Below are 15,200 nucleotides of genomic sequence, written 5' to 3' on the forward strand. Positions count from 1 at the left end.
CTGTGTACCTATGCGTGTCTACAGGTGCCCTCGTGTGTGCCTGTGCATGTGCCCGCGTGGAGCCAGGGAGCCCTCTCTGAGGAGCGGCCACCAGCCCAGGCGTCACAGGAGGGTGTGGAGGACGCGGTCCCAGGCCAGGGCACCATCCGACATGCACTGGTGAGCCCTGGGAAGCTGAGGCGAGGGCGGCATGGGTCAGCCCAGGCGGGGAGAGGGTCCGGATCCACACTGGGAACAGGGGTTGCCACAGCCCACACAGGGCACACAGAGCAGGCCGGCCATGCTGTTGGGGCTGCATGTGCTGCACCTTCTCTGCCCCCAGGGCCCCCATGAGCAGGTGTGGCCCTGGGGACGGGGGTCAGGTCCACCCCACCTGCCCCGCATACTTCTCGCTGTTGGCCAGGCGGCGGTACTCGCCCACTGTCATGGCTTTCTTCTGGATGTTGTACTGCGTGAAAAGGCCCGACTGGCCCGTCACCACCTGCTGGATGGGCGCCGGGATCACCACGTCGTCTATGTCGTCATACGTCTGCCGCGGCTTCCACTCCTTCGGGGGGATGATCTGCAAGACCAAGATGGAAGTCAGCGGCTCCCTCAGAGCCTCAGGGCAGGGTCAGAGAGCAGACTGTGCCACCGGCTCCCCAGAGACCGGCACCCCCAGATCTGCACCTCGGGACACCCTCCGGGACACCAAGAACCCCCCGTTGCCTTATCAAACTCCCCAGGAGACTCTGCAGCCAACAAGGGCTTCACCTGCTAGGGCAGAGCCATCCCCAAGGCCTGGGAAGCTGGGTATAGCACCCCCCCGACACGTGTATGCAGGATTACAGACTCAGCAAACATAGCTGGGACTGGGTGTGTGTGTTCCGGCATCTCGAGGCTCAGAGACTCGTATCTGGAGGCATTTAGTGTTGTTGTTTTTGAGACAGGGTCTTGCTCTGTCACTCAGGCTGGAGGGCAGTAGCACAACCATAGCTCACTGCAGCCTCCAACTCCTGGACTCAAGCAATCCTCCCACCTGTCTCCCAAGTACCTGGGACCACAGACTTGCACCACCACACTCAGCTAATTTTTAAAAAATGCTTTAATTTTCTCTAGAGATGGAGTCTCATTTTGTTGCACAGATTGGTCTCGAACTCCTGGTCTCAACTGATCCTCCCATCTCAGGCTCCCAAAGTGCTGGGATTACAGATATGAGCCGCTGCGCCCTGGCAAGGCATTTTCTAAAACGGGAATCTTCATGCTTGCTTATAAGCACTGCAGCTCATCATGCCCTCCGGCAGCAGGAAATGAGAACGGCACCCACTGGCCACCAAGAGGCCACCGGGGCCACATGCAGCTGGAGACCAGGGCTTGGAGCCCAGACACTCGCTCCAGTGGCTCCCCTTGGTTGAGACCCACTATGGGGCAACCCAAGTTCTAGGAATTAGCAATCACTGGGAAACAGATCCCGCCCCCATGGGCCTCCACCCCGCCTGGAGTGGGCCAACAGGAAGCACAGGCACGGGGAGGGTGACAGCACCATGTGGGACGGAGGCAGGGGCCATGGGGCAGGACAGGAGCTGTGTGGAGCTGGGCACTGTGCAGAGTGTGCTGGGGCCCAGCACACCCATCCCCAGGGTGGGAGGAACGGCAGAGCTCCCATCTGACCGCTGAGGAAACTGAGGCACACAGCAATCCACAACACAGCCCAGGGCACCCTGGGGTGGGCGGGCAGACTATGGCCCAAGACCTCTAGCCTGGAGGCTGTGTGAACTTCCACCACCCCAGAGAAGCCCCAGGCCACCTCAGACACTGGGACTTGCAGAGAGGACAGCAGAGGAGGACAAGGACCAGCACCCGTCAGAGGCGGCGCGGCAGCCAGAACCCGGTGGCTTCACCCCATTCAGGAGCTGAGGGACCAGGGCTATCCGGGGGTACACGCCTCACCCTGGGCTCCTGGCCTTGTCCCCAGCCTCATGTTCCCTCCTCTGGTGGGGGTGAGCCTATGGGCTGACAAGACTAGATTCCAGACTGCTGGTGGGCACCACGGGCCTTGTGGGCACCAGGCACCCTTCTGTGCAGGCCCCGCAGGCACTCCGGGGCTGCCACACCCAGTCCTGGGGTGGGCACTGTAGGCCCCATGCCTCCATCCAGGGGTCGACCAGGCCACTCACTGCACAGGGAAAAGGAACTAACCCACCCACTTCAGCTCATGTGCCAGGAATCTGGGAAGCCGCCCCTCCATGCTCAGGGCCACCGAGGGAAGAGCTGTATGTTGAGGCCCACGTTGCTGGTAGCTTCCAGAATGGCTGAAATCCATTTACTGTCCCCAAGGACCCAGCGATCACATCAGTGAAGAAACTGTTTTGCTTGGCAATGAAAACACTTATCCTCCAGGTGCCTGTTAACGACAGGAAGGTGCTGCCTCCGTGGCCAGCATGCGCAGGTTTCTTTAGCAAAAGCAGTAACAGCAGCAGCAGCCGCAGCGAGCAGGTGGCTCTCAACTGAGGGGGGGTCTTATTCCCCGGGGGACACCTGGCCATGTTTGGGGACATCTGTGGCTGTCACGACTGGGGGTGCTCCTGGCATGAGGTAAGTGGAGGCCAGGGAAGCTGCTCAGCACCCTGCCAGTGCCCAGGATGGCCCCACCCCGGAGAACAATGCAGCCCCAAGTCCACAGTGCCAAGCGAAGAGAAGCGCTAATTTAGAGTTAAACCGAGACGAGGCCAGTCCCAAGGAAAGGATGGTCCAGGTTAGTGCCGGCTCTCTCTGAGACTCTCCACCCCTTCCATGTCCAGTGTGGCCACAGTGCAATAGGCGGCTGGGGCACCTGTCCCTGGCACAGGCTGTGTGACGGCAGGGCGCTGGGGCAGCTGCAGGGCTGCTGTTCTCTTAGATTTCATGGGAGCAGCTGAAGAGTCAGCGAGACACTAAGACATTCAGGAGTGGAAAGGCGAGAAACAGAAACACAAGGGCCTGTGTCCCAGACACGAGATGTTCCCGCAGAGAACTGAGTGGTATGATCTGAGACGCCACGGGCCAGCGCTGCTCTGATTCACACAGGCGCTGCTCCCCCGTCTCCAGGAAGCCCCAGTCTGCTTCTGCAGGAGGGTTCCACGAACCTGGCTCGGCTCCAAAACCACGCCAAAGCTGCTGGCCGAGGGGAAGCCGTGAACTGGCCTCTTCAATGCTATTAGAGGAAACGCGCCCATGATCCCAGTCTGCTAAATGAACAAAACACTTTGCTCCCGATTCCTCTGCTCTGGAGAGAGCCTCGGGCTACTTTGCTCGTCTGTCCCCTCCACAGCGGGCACTGTGTAGTAAAGACATCTGGGAGCCACGCAGGAGGCTCCAAACGCCCCCACGGCGTCTGCGCCGCACACACGGAGCCACACGCTAGGTGACACAGCCCAGGCAGGTGCTGACAGGCGGCGTGAACGAGGGCCACTTCCAGCTGGGCTCAAACCCGAAGGCTCTAGGAAAATCCCGCGGGGCGGAAGAGGACAGAAGTGACATCCCACATTCTGCCGAGACGCAAATCCAGAAGGAGGGCTCCAGGCGCAGAAGCCTGAAAAGAAGGCACTGAAAGCCGCTCAGGACATTTCCACTGCCACACTCAGACCTCCCAGGCTGCAGGCGGCCCCCGGAAGTGCCTCACACGGGCTCCTGGGGGGGCCAGATTCAGCTGAGGCCAGGAAGGCGACCGGCCACATGCCAACAGTGAGAGAGGCAGATGCTGGCAGGCGGTAGAGCTGAGGGCGGCCAGGGCCTCCCCTGCTGGCACCCGTCTGGGAGGCAGCTGGTGGGGTGGCGGGGCACCGGAAGCTCCCACCCCTCCCAACAGGACCCCCAACCAGGAAACTCCCAGGGCCTGCGGATCTCTGCTGGGGGCAGGGGGATGTATAACCAAACACAATTCTGATGGAACCAGGAAACTCCCAGGGCCTGCGGATCTCTGCTGGGGGCAGGGGGATGTATAACCAAACTCAATTCTGATGGAACCAGGAAACTCCCAGGCGCCCCACACACACACATACATGCACGCACACACACACACACTGTGGTCAAGGCAGGGAGATCAGGGTGAGAGGGGGACCCCGACACCCCCACAGCTTGCTCAGAACCAGCAGGGCACTGTGCTCCTTCTCCAAACAGGCTGGCAGCCCCGAGCCAAGGGCCCCCCATTTGGAAGATGCAGGGCTGCCCAGGGCCAAAGCAGATGCTTCCCTGAGCCCATCTGTCCCCAAAGAGCTGCAGAAGGGGGTGTGCGTGTGCCACATGCGGGTGCCAACGTGACTCTGCAGCTGCCAAGCTCTCTGGGCTGTGTGAGAGCCGCCTCCCCCTTCAGTCTCCTGTGCACACACACACAGTCACACCAACACGTGCACACACGTCCCCTCCATAGCATGGGACCCAGACAGCCCCCTACCACCCAGCCCCCTCCACAGGTTTGAGAAAGGATTCTCTGCATCAGTGCAAGGAAAGCAGCACACGAGAGGCATGGGAAGGAATATGCAGAACACAAGGCAGGGCAACCACACTCCCCACATTGGCCTAAGACGCTGGAGCTGAGAGTCTCTGGAGGAACTGGCCTGGTGGGGTGCAGAAGCCTGAAGCAGCGACATCAGGGCTCAAACAGGCAGCAGCCAAGGAGGCAGAGAGGAAGGGACAAAGCAGAGGTGCCGGCGCGGGGGAGGACAGGCCACCCGGGAACCCAGGCTGCACCCAAGGCCGCCACGTGGAAGACAGAGAGAGCCGGAAACGCTGGGGCCACGGAGCCAGGTGGGAGGTAAGGGACGAGAAAGAAGTGACAGGTGGGCATTTAAAGGTGCCTCGGAAAAGAGCGCAGGGCGGTCTGAGATGCTGATTCCCCACAACTTCCTGACATCAGACGCCCTGAATCCCAAGCCAGAAAGGGCTGCTGCATCCTGGGAAATATGGAAGTAGGTCAAGGGCAGGAGACAGAGGCAGATGTGATGCCAGGATAAAGGGAGGCCACGCCTGTCCCACCTGCCCTAAGGACACCAGGGAGAGGAGGAGGAGGAGCACCTGGGCCCTTCCTGGGACAGCAGCCTGTGGCCTAGAGGGCCAGAGAAGACAGTCTGAGATCAGACAGGAGGACCAAAGCCTTTTAAAGACAGAACTGAAGCCGGGACGGGAGCAGGCCCCACCGCTCTGACCCGGACACAGAGGTGCCATCATTCCCATATCGTCACTGTGTGTTACAGGCAAAAATCCAGCTTGGTGGCGCACACCTGTGGTCCCAGATACTCACGAAGCTGAGGCTGGAGGATTGCTTGAGCCCAGGAGGTCAAGGCTGTAGTGAGCTGTGATCGCACCACTGCACCCCAGCACCCCAGCCTGGGAGACAGAGCCAGACCCCATCTCAAAACAGAAAAAACATCCATCTTGTGGGGAAGAGAAGACGGTGTGAGGCTGCGTCCCTCACTCTCCAGCTCACAGACGAAGAAATAACAACGTGAGTCCGATACTGAAGGATCACTAGGAGAGACGAAGGCTAATGACAAATCCACCACAACCAGGGAGTGGAGGGCGGGGCAGGGCGGAGGCGGCCAGAGAGGCAGGCGGCCTCAGCGCGCAGCAAACTGCGGCCCTCGGGCCAAATCAGCCCCTTCCTGCTTCTATATAGCCTTTGAGTTAAGACGGCTTTTTTTGCTGGGGGAGGGAGGGCGGGGGGGGGGGGAAAAGATGATTTCAGAACACGTGAAAACAATATGCGTTTGCACTTCAGCGTCCAGGAATAAAGTTGTGCCGGCACAGGGCTGTGCACTTTCATTCACAGTGTCTGGCTACTCTGTCGCTCACAGAGCCTAGGCATTCCCTCTCTGGCTGTGTGTAGAGAGTGCCCGCCGATCCCTGGCCCAGCTGAGGAAGAACAGTGATAGTCAAATGGCAAAGCAACTGGAAGAATCCAAAATGCAAAGATGATTCATCTTCCACACTGAGGGGTGAGCACTGCTCGAACAGGCTCACATCAGAACACAGAGACTCACGGACCACGGCAGCCACCTTTGGAGCCGTGAAACGTGCAGCACGGACTTTTAAGTTTGTTTTGTGACACAGGATCTTGCTCTGTTGTCCAGGCTGGAGTGCAGTGGCGCAGTCTCAGCTCACTGCAGCCTCAACCTCCCTGACTCAAGTGATCCTCCCACCTCAGCCTCCCGAGTAGCTGGGACCACAGGCATGTACCAACACCACACCAGGCTCATTTTTGTATTTTTAGTAGAGATGGGATCTCACTGTGTTGCCCAGGTTAGTCTCGAACTCCTGGCCTCAAGCAATCCTCCTGCCTCGGCCTCCCGAAATGCTGGGATTACAGGCCTGGGTCACCATGCCCAGTCGAGCAGCATGGTACTGTAGATACTTAGCACATGGGGTTTGGGGATCTGCTGTCTGTATTCACATACACGCACACACAAACACACGTGCACAATACACCAGGAGAGACAGAGAAGAACCAGTAACAGCACCGCTTCCAGGGATAGGGCGGGTGACTGGGTTGGGACAGGGAGGTCGTCACTCTCCACCTGCGCTGTTGCACTGTTTGAACTTTCCTGACAAAGCCACTGCCATCTCAAAAAGACTGTTTTTGGTTTGGTCTGATTTCGTTTTTGAGACAGGGTTTTGCTCTGCTGCCCAGGCAGGAGTGCAGTAGCACGGTCATAGCTCATTGCAGCCTCTAATTCCTGGGCTCAAGCAATCCTCCTGCCTCACCCTCCCAAATAGCTGGGACCACAGGCATGCACCACCATACCCAGCTTAAAAAAAAAAAAAAATTGTTTGACAAGGAAAGTAAGGGCTTCCCGGGCACTGAACGCCCCTGGAAGGCTTCCTAGACTCCTGACATCCCTCAGTGAGACGTCAGCTCACAGCCAGAACAACCTGGAGCCCCACAGCCCCTGGGCTTCACTGCAGTGTGGCTGTGTCCCTACCACCACCTTCCAGCTCCCTGGGGCCAGGGCCTGCATCGGCCGCTTCTCAACTCCAGTGCCTAGAATGGTGCCTGGCACACTTGGAACTCCACAAACAGGTGCTGGTAAACGAGCCTGGAGTGGCCCCGAAACACATTCCACATGCACGGGCCTCGCCCGTGGGGCCGGCTGAGCTGGGCCCAGGATGCCCGCAGGCCCGCGGCGCAGGCGGATGGAGGGCCGCGCTGGGGCCAGGACGTCACCCACCTTGGCCAGGCCCGCCCGGTGGGCTCCCTGCGACTCTATGTAGGCCACGTATTTGTTGAAGTCTTTAAATTCTTCCATGGTTGGGCGAAACGTCATGATTTTACAGCTGGGGTTCTGGGCGCCGTGGTCCTCAGACCCCATGGCTGCAGCTGTGCGGGAAGCACACCTGTGGAGGAAGACGAGAGAGGGTGAACCAGCGGTGCCGCCACGCCCGGCCTTTGGAGCCCGTCCTCCCTCAGAACGGAGCGTGCTAAAAATACCGCGGCCGCCAGGAGGACAAAGGCGGCCAGGCCCTCACGGCTGAGCAAGGGCAGGAGAGAAAACCACGAGCGGCCCCGTCACTCTGCCGAGCACAAAAGGCACGAGGGCTGCAGCTAATGAGAAGCAGAGGCGCCCCAGTTTCTAAGGCCGAGGCGACACCGGGAGCCAGTGCGCTCATTTTAAGCAGTGCCTCGGAGAGAAAGGCTTATGTGTCAGGGACGCCCCAGGTGTGTCAGCGTCCGCTGCACATCGGTCTCTCTGCCCTGAGCCAGATTCGCACGAGAGACTGCGGCAAGTACCTGCGGGTTGTCGAAGGTGTGGGAGGCCGCGGGCGAGGGTCACACGCTGAAGGGCTGGCGGCCCCACCCCTCGGAGCAGGCCTGTGGGTCACGGTGGGCTGGTCGTTTTCAGCGTTACATGAACTCGTGCCCGGTGCAGGAACCGCGCCCAGGAGCAGCGCGGGCCCACCCGGACGCGCTTCATCTGCCAACACAAAGCCAGCCAGAGTCAGCCGGCCATCAACCAGCTCATCAGCTCTGTAATACAGAACGGGTTTCCAGCCCACCAGCGCCTCTGGGTGGCAGAACGGGGTTTATTCACCAGCGCCCTGTACAGAACGTGGGTCGCAGCCCAATTGCGCCCCTGTACAGAACGCGGGCCTGAAAGCCCACTGCGCTCCTGTACAGAACGGGGGTCGCAGCCCACCAGCCCTGTACAGAACGGGGATCGCAGCTGAGTCTCCAGGCCAAGTGATCCACCACCAGCACCTGCCTGGAAACAAACGCCAGAGTCAGACTATCCTCTCCAAGGAGGCTGCGGGCGGGAGCAGCTCCCTCTGGCCCCAGGTGTTGCAGGGTGGGAACTGGTAGCCCACCAGGTAGCCCACCAGGAAGGGACTTCAATCATAGACTCTGCGGAAGGGTCCTCCTTGGCAGGTTAAAGTCTCCAAAGGCAGAAAGACGACAGAATTCCTCTAGGATTTGGAAATAAAGAACTTAGTCCACACAAACCCAAAAACTTAGAAAAAAATAACAAACTCCACCTCCCCACCCTGTGACCCCCAAAGTGACCTAGAGCGTGAGGAAGCAAGGCAGGGAGTTGCCCAGGCAGTCGCGGGAGCAGGGCTCCCAGCCACCACGGCGCAGCCACCCGCTCCTGAAGGCGCCCCCACCGCAGGCACTAGAGGGCAGCATGCACTCAGAAATCCACTCAGGACGGCAGGGAGGCCCCAGCTAGGCTTGCACCGGCATCCAGAACCCTCCATCCAGGCAAAAGCAAAGCTGGGGGTGCCCCCTGGCCTCCCCCTACTGCCTTGGGTCCACCCCATACCCCACCTGCAGCACACAGGGCTTATACCCAGCGCTGAGCCCCAGCCCTGACGTCACACCCCCGGCTGGGCTGTGGCTGAGACCCTCATTGGGTTTGACAAAACCCCACAGCTCCAAGCCCACGTGGGCTGAGGCCCTGCCCACCACCACTGTGCAGAGTCCTCGCGGCTTCTCCCATGGGGCAGCTGCAAGGCCAGTGTCTGCACAGGAGGCCCCGAGTGCACCGTGGATGGCATGTGACCACACGCAGCCTAGGAATGCAGACAGTCACAGTGTCTGTAAAGGCAAGGCGTCTGTCACAGTCACCAGAGTTGCCTGTGCCCAGAGACCAGCCTCTGACTGTGCGGGGCCTCCCAGGCCACCACACTGTCCCAGCAGGCCCCTCGCTCACAGCCAGGGCGCAGTACCTAATCCTCACCTGAGACCCTGCCAGCCCCACAGGCGCCCGGATGCCCCCCTATGCCGCACCTGACCTCCCGCTCTCACCTGGACGTGGCCATGCAGTATTCACCCAGGGCCTGCGCACTGTCCCCAGGGAGCCACCAGCTCAGAGGGAGCAGAGGCTGCAGCTGGACCACTGTGGGACCCTCGATGCCGGCCTGAGCTGGGCCAGTGGCCACAAAGGGCCAGTAGCCAGTGGTTAGGGTGGTCCTCTGGGAGGACTGGGCGGCAGAACGCGGTCACCTCAGGCCTCCTACTGGTCCCCAGCTCTTAGAGGCCAGGCAAAAGGCCTGAGGCCATCCCTGGATCTGCCACCAACGGTGTCCAGACGCGGTGGTGGCCGCGGGGGTCCCCACGTCCAGGCGCGGTGGTGGCTGCAGGGGTCCCCACGTCCAGGCGCGGTGGTGGCTGCAGGGGTCCCCACATCAGCACTTACTGGGTCCCTGGCCCTGCTCTGTGCATCACAGGTGGTGCCACGGCTGACCGAGCTGACTGAGGAGGGCACAGAGGCCCACGAGGGGTGGTTGTGGGCCTAGGCTACACGGAACACAGCTGGGCTGCATGCTATGCCAGGGTACTGCCATGACCGCGTGAGTCTCCCCCTGTGCTTTGGCAGCTGGTGGAGGCTCTGGGACCCATGTGCACCCAGCAGCCCTCGTCCCTGGCTGCCGCTCCGCAGGCCAGCGCACACATGGCCTCTTCCTGCCTCCCCGTAACCCACTGCAAGGGCCATCAGCTCCCAGGAAGCCCTCAAGCAAGAGTCCTGTGGGGGGCTGGCCCATCCCTCTCTGCAGGCTCTGATCGCCAGGTCATCTAAGTCCACCTGCCCCACAGGCCTGGCCACAGGGTGACCTATGCAGTATGGGGCCTGCCACAGTCTTGTGTGCCCCAGACCAGCTGGGCCCAGGAAGGACAGGGCCTGGGGCAGGGCTGGGCGGCCCAAGGGACACCTCAAACTCGTGCTCTGTACGACAGGAAAGCGCTAGGCACGGTGGTGCACACCTGCGGTCCCAGCTACACGGGAGGTAGAGGTAGGGGGATCACTCTAGCCTGGGAGGTCGAGGCTTCAGTGAGCTGTGATTGCCCCACTGCACTCCGGTCTGGGTGACAGAGATCTTGTCTCAAAAAATAGACAAATAAATAATAAAACGGGGGGCTCCCCACACCTCGCGGGGTTGTGGGAGCTCATCTGGAAAGCGTGTGGCCACAGCTGCCAGCTGCACACTGCAATGTCGGATGACAAAAGCTCGTGGCAGGTTAGGCATCAAAACCCACGTTGTGGAGACCCAGACAGTCCTTCCATCTGGAAGGTGGAGCCGTGACACCAGGAGCTGCTCTTGGCACAGGTGCTCAGGCATTTCACCCACCACGGCCCCCTAGGGGCAACCTGGTGCACTTCTTAAAAAACTTGTTTTTTGGCTGGGCGCAGTAGCCCAAGCCTGTAATCCCAGCACTTTGGGAGGCCGAGACGGGCGGATCACGAAGTCAGGAGATCGAGACCATCCTGGCTAACACGGTGAAATCCCGTCTCTACTAAAAAATACAAAAAACTAGCCGGGCGAAGTGGCAGGCGCCTGTAGTCCCAGCTACTTGGGAGGCTGAGGCAGGAGAATGGCGTAAACCCGGGAGACAGAGCTTGCAGTGAGCTGAGATCCGGCCACTGCACCCCAGCCTGGGCGACAGAGCAAGACTCCGTCTCAAAAAAAAAAAAAAACAATTGTTTTTTGAGACAGCATCTGGCTCTGACGCCCAGGCTAGAGTGCAGTGGCACAGTCACGGTTCACTGCAGCCTCGACTTCCTGGGCTCAAGTCATCCTCCCGCCTCAGCCTCCCAACTAGCTGGGACCACAGGTGTGTACCACCACACCTGGCTAATTTTTGTAGTTTTTGTAGAGACAGGGTCTTGCCAAGTTGCCCAGGCTGCTCATAAACACCTGGCCTGAAGTGATCCTCCCGCCTTGGCCTCCCAAAGTGTTGGCATTACAGGGATGAGCCATCACGCCCAGCCATTTGTGTCTTTTGAAATGACATTGCTTAGGAGGTAAATTATAAAGAGAAAAACTAAAATGGTCCACAATCTCCACACGCCATAACCTTGACGCACGTGCAATACAGCTAAACAGGTAAGAAGGAATTTACTGAAATGCCGCCCTGCGGCCGATCTTCCAGGTCACCAGGAATGTGGCAGACAGACGACATGGGATGACTCGGGGGCGTCAGACACCCTGGAGGAGCCGGAGGAGCTGCCCGGCAACAGCGACACGCTCACGACAGTGACACACCAAGGAGTGGGGCTCTCAACTCACAGGCAAAGACAACAGCCCAGGAAAAATGGGCCAAGGCTGGTGGGTGCAGTGGCTCACGCCTGTAATCCTAGCACTTTGGGAGGCCAAGGCAGGAAGATCACTTGAGGCCAGGAGTTTGACACCAGCATGAGCAACAGAGTGAGACTGTCTCCATAAAAATACAAAAATCAGCCAGGTGCAGTGGTCTGCACCTGTAATCCCAGCTACTTGGGAGGCTGAGGCAGAGGTTGCAGTGAGCCAAGATCGCACCACTGCACTCCAGCCTTCCAGCCTGGTCAACGGGAGCGAAACCCTGTCTCAAAAACAAACAAAAAAACAGGCCACGGACTTGGGTAGACAGCTCTCCAAAGTAGATAAATGGCCAAGAAGCACATGAAAAGGTGCCCAGCAGCACTCAGCACCAGGGAAATGCAAATCAGAACCACAATGAGCCACTACCTCACACCCACCAGCATGCCAGAATCAGAATGACAGACGGCGACACTGGGGGTGGGGATGTGGAGAAATCGGGGACCTCGAACACAGGCTGGCGGGACGGTGATGTGGGGCGGCCGCTCTGCAAGATAGCATGGCGGTTGCTGGAAATGTCACACATAAATCACACTTGACCCAGCAATTCCACTCCTGGGTATCTGCCCAAGAGAAATGAAAACATCTGTCCACACAGAAACTTGTACACCATGTCTGCAGCAGCCCAACTCCCAACAGACACAGGTGGAAATGACCCAGGGGTCCACCAACGAAGAATGAACCAACACAACACGGCCCCTCCGTGCGGGGGAATATGACACAGCCATGAAAAGGAACGAGGCTCTGACACAGATGCCACATGGATGAACCCTGAGGACGTCATAGTGAGAGAAGCCAGACACAACAGGCCGTGTGTTACACCCCAGGCTACAGGGCTTCTCTGTACAGGGGAGAGGCAAATGTTCTAACTGACTGTGGCCAGCGCGGTGGCTCACACCTGTCATCCCAGCACTGGGGGACTGAGGTGGGAGGGGTGCTCTAGCCCCGGAGTTCGAGACCAGCCTAGGCGACACAGGGAGACCCCATCTCTACCAAAAATTAAAATAAAAAATTAGCCAGGCATGGTGGTGCGTGCCTGCGTCCCTGCCAGCTACTCAAAAAGCTGAGGCAGGAGGATCGCTTGAGGCCAGGACTGCGAGGCCGCCGTGAGCTATGATTGCACCACTGCAGTCCAGCCTCTGGGCAACAGAGCAAGACCCTGTCTCTAAAAAGTAAACGAACAAAAATAAAATCAAACTGTGATGATAGCTGCACAAGTGTTTGAATATACTGAAAACCGTGGAGCTGGACACTTAAAATGGGTTAGACAAATGAGTGTGCAAATTACATCCAATAAAGCTCTTAGCAAGACAATCACAAAGAAGACCGGCGCGGTGGCTCACACCTGTAATCCCAGCACTTTGCGAGGCCAAGGTGGGCGGATTGCCTGAGGTCAGGAGTTCATGACCAGCCTGGCCAGCATCGTGAACCCTATCTCTACTAAAAAATATGAAAATTAGCCGGGCGCGGTGGTGGACAACTGTAGTCCCAGCGACTGGGGAGGCTGAGGCAAGAGAATTGCTTGAACCCGGGAGGCAGAGGTTGCAGTGAATCAAGATTGCGCCACTGTACTCCAGCCTGGGTGACGAGACACTCTGTCTCAAAAAAAAAAAAAATTGAGAGAGAAGCAAGCAAGGGAGGAAGGATGGAAAGAAGAAAGAATAATGTCCTCTTGAACTCGCAAAAGAAGAGAGGAAACTGGCACTCTTCTCAGCTAAGAGAGGCCAAGGAGACATCCCCAGCCACGCAAAGCAAACGGCAGCTTCATCCCAGACCTTGCGGCTTGGGGACAGGCGGGGAGGCGTGGGAAATAGCCGGGTGTGAGCCGACACCATGGAGTGGTGGTGGGTTTCACGCTCACGGGAGACACATCCTTCTTGTGGTTTGGGGTGAGCGCCACAACGCCTGCCGTGCATGTTTAGCAGCCCCGGTACAAACACACACATGCAGAAACAGATGCAGGGCAACCATGCCGGCCTCCACCTCTGCCGGCCTCTGCCTGGTGGCACCCCCGCACCTGCCGCCGCTCACAGTGCTGCTGCCAGGCCCACCCTTCCTTGGAGACCCCTTTCTCCGTCTCCTGCTCACGGGGCTCTGGGCCTTGGGGTGCTGTGAAGGCCTCAGCTGGGCCAAAGGAGGCCCCGGCTGCCCCCTGGTGTGACTGGCTGGAGCCGGGCCGGCACAGTTCCAAACAACTGGGACCCTCGGGCCCTGCTCCCGCCACCCTGCCCCATCCTTCTAGAAGATTCTAGACCATAGTTAATGCTGCAGAAAGGGGGCGGCAGTCAGCTCCTATGGGGACACTAGGGCAGGGGTAGGGAGGGACTTTATTCTCAACTATTGTTTGAATTTCTCTCGGCACCATGCTAGCAAGTTTTTACAAAAGCAGTAAAGCTCATGATACAAACTCAATTTCAAAACCACAAAACTCCCTTGTGCCCACTCTGTGCTGCCCCCAGCCTGCCCCACCATGACCTGGCCCATGGGCCGCTCCGAGCCAACTTGCTAGCCCCGGGAACCCAGGTCCCCAGAATCCTCCTCCGCTGGGCAAATGTGCAGGCCCCACTGCGTGCCAGGCAGAGTTTCGGTTCTGGGACGAAACGGGGCCTGATCTGGAGACTGACTAATCAATGACATCACCGAGAGGTGAGCAAGAGCTTCAAAGAAATGAAGGCCAGACCTGGCAGCGCACACCTGTGGTCCCAGTGCTCTGGGAGGCTGAAGCAGGACGATTGACTGAGCCCAGGAGTTTGAGGCTGCAGTGAGCTGTGATCACATCACCGCACTCCAGCCTGGGCGACAGAGCCAGAACATCTCAAAAAAAGCGTAAGGTCGGGCATGCTGGCTCACGCCTGTAATCCCAGCACTTTGGGAGGCCAAAGTGGGTAATCACTTGAGGTCACGAGTTCAAGACCAGCCTGGCCAACGTGGTGAAATTCCACCTCTACTAAAAATACAAACATTAGCTGGGCATGGTGGCGGGCGCCTGTAATCCCAGCTACTCGGGAGGCTGAGGCAGGACAACTGCTTGAACCCAGGAGGTGGAGGTTGCATTGAGATCGTGCCATTGCACTCCAGTCTGGGCGACAAGAGTGAAACTCTGTCTCAAAAACAAAAAAATAAGTAAAATAAAATAAATAAATAAATTTTAAAAACAGAAAAAGATAAACGAAGTTGGTTTGGGACCAGAGAGGTCTGGGCGGCAGCAGGGCTGCGTCTGGACGTGATGGTCAAACACGCAGCAGTGCAAGTTCTGGGGGGTCCAGAGCAGGAGGAAAGTCCAGGTAGAGGGAAGGACCCCGCAATGCCAGGGAAGAGCTAAGGCCCGACTGGCCGGAGGGCAGGGAGCTCAGAGGAGGCGGCGAGGTCAAGGCTAGACCAGGGTGGGCCCTGGGGGCTGGGCTGGAAGGAGCCTGCCCTTCCTGTGGGGTTGGAGGGGAAGCCGACGGGTGGTTCAGAGCAAGAAGACACGATCCAACTGAAATTTCTAGAAAGCTCTTTCTGGCTGTGGGAAGTGGATGGCAGGCACGGCTGGCTTCCAGGGCATGCAACCCCCACTGGTACCCCAGGCCCCACTCAGTTAAATACACAGTTTAAGGCCCAGCTGACCCCAT

General features: G+C 58.8%; 1 protein-coding gene across 1 annotated transcript in view; it reads right to left on the reverse strand.

Annotated features, from left to right (window-relative positions):
* The window catches only part of KDM4B (lysine demethylase 4B), a 181,533-nt gene that overhangs the window by 110,922 nt on the left and 55,411 nt on the right, over window positions 1-15,200 (reverse strand). Inside the window, 2 exon segments of the mRNA XM_031659066.1 lie at window positions 387-562; window positions 7,182-7,347. Of these exon segments, the coding sequence (XP_031514926.1) occupies window positions 387-562; window positions 7,182-7,322 (317 nt within the window). The 5' untranslated portion in view covers window positions 7,323-7,347.

This window comes from Papio anubis, chromosome 20, assembly GCF_008728515.1.
Source record: "Papio anubis isolate 15944 chromosome 20, Panubis1.0, whole genome shotgun sequence".
Lineage (NCBI taxonomy): Eukaryota > Metazoa > Chordata > Mammalia > Primates > Cercopithecidae > Papio > Papio anubis.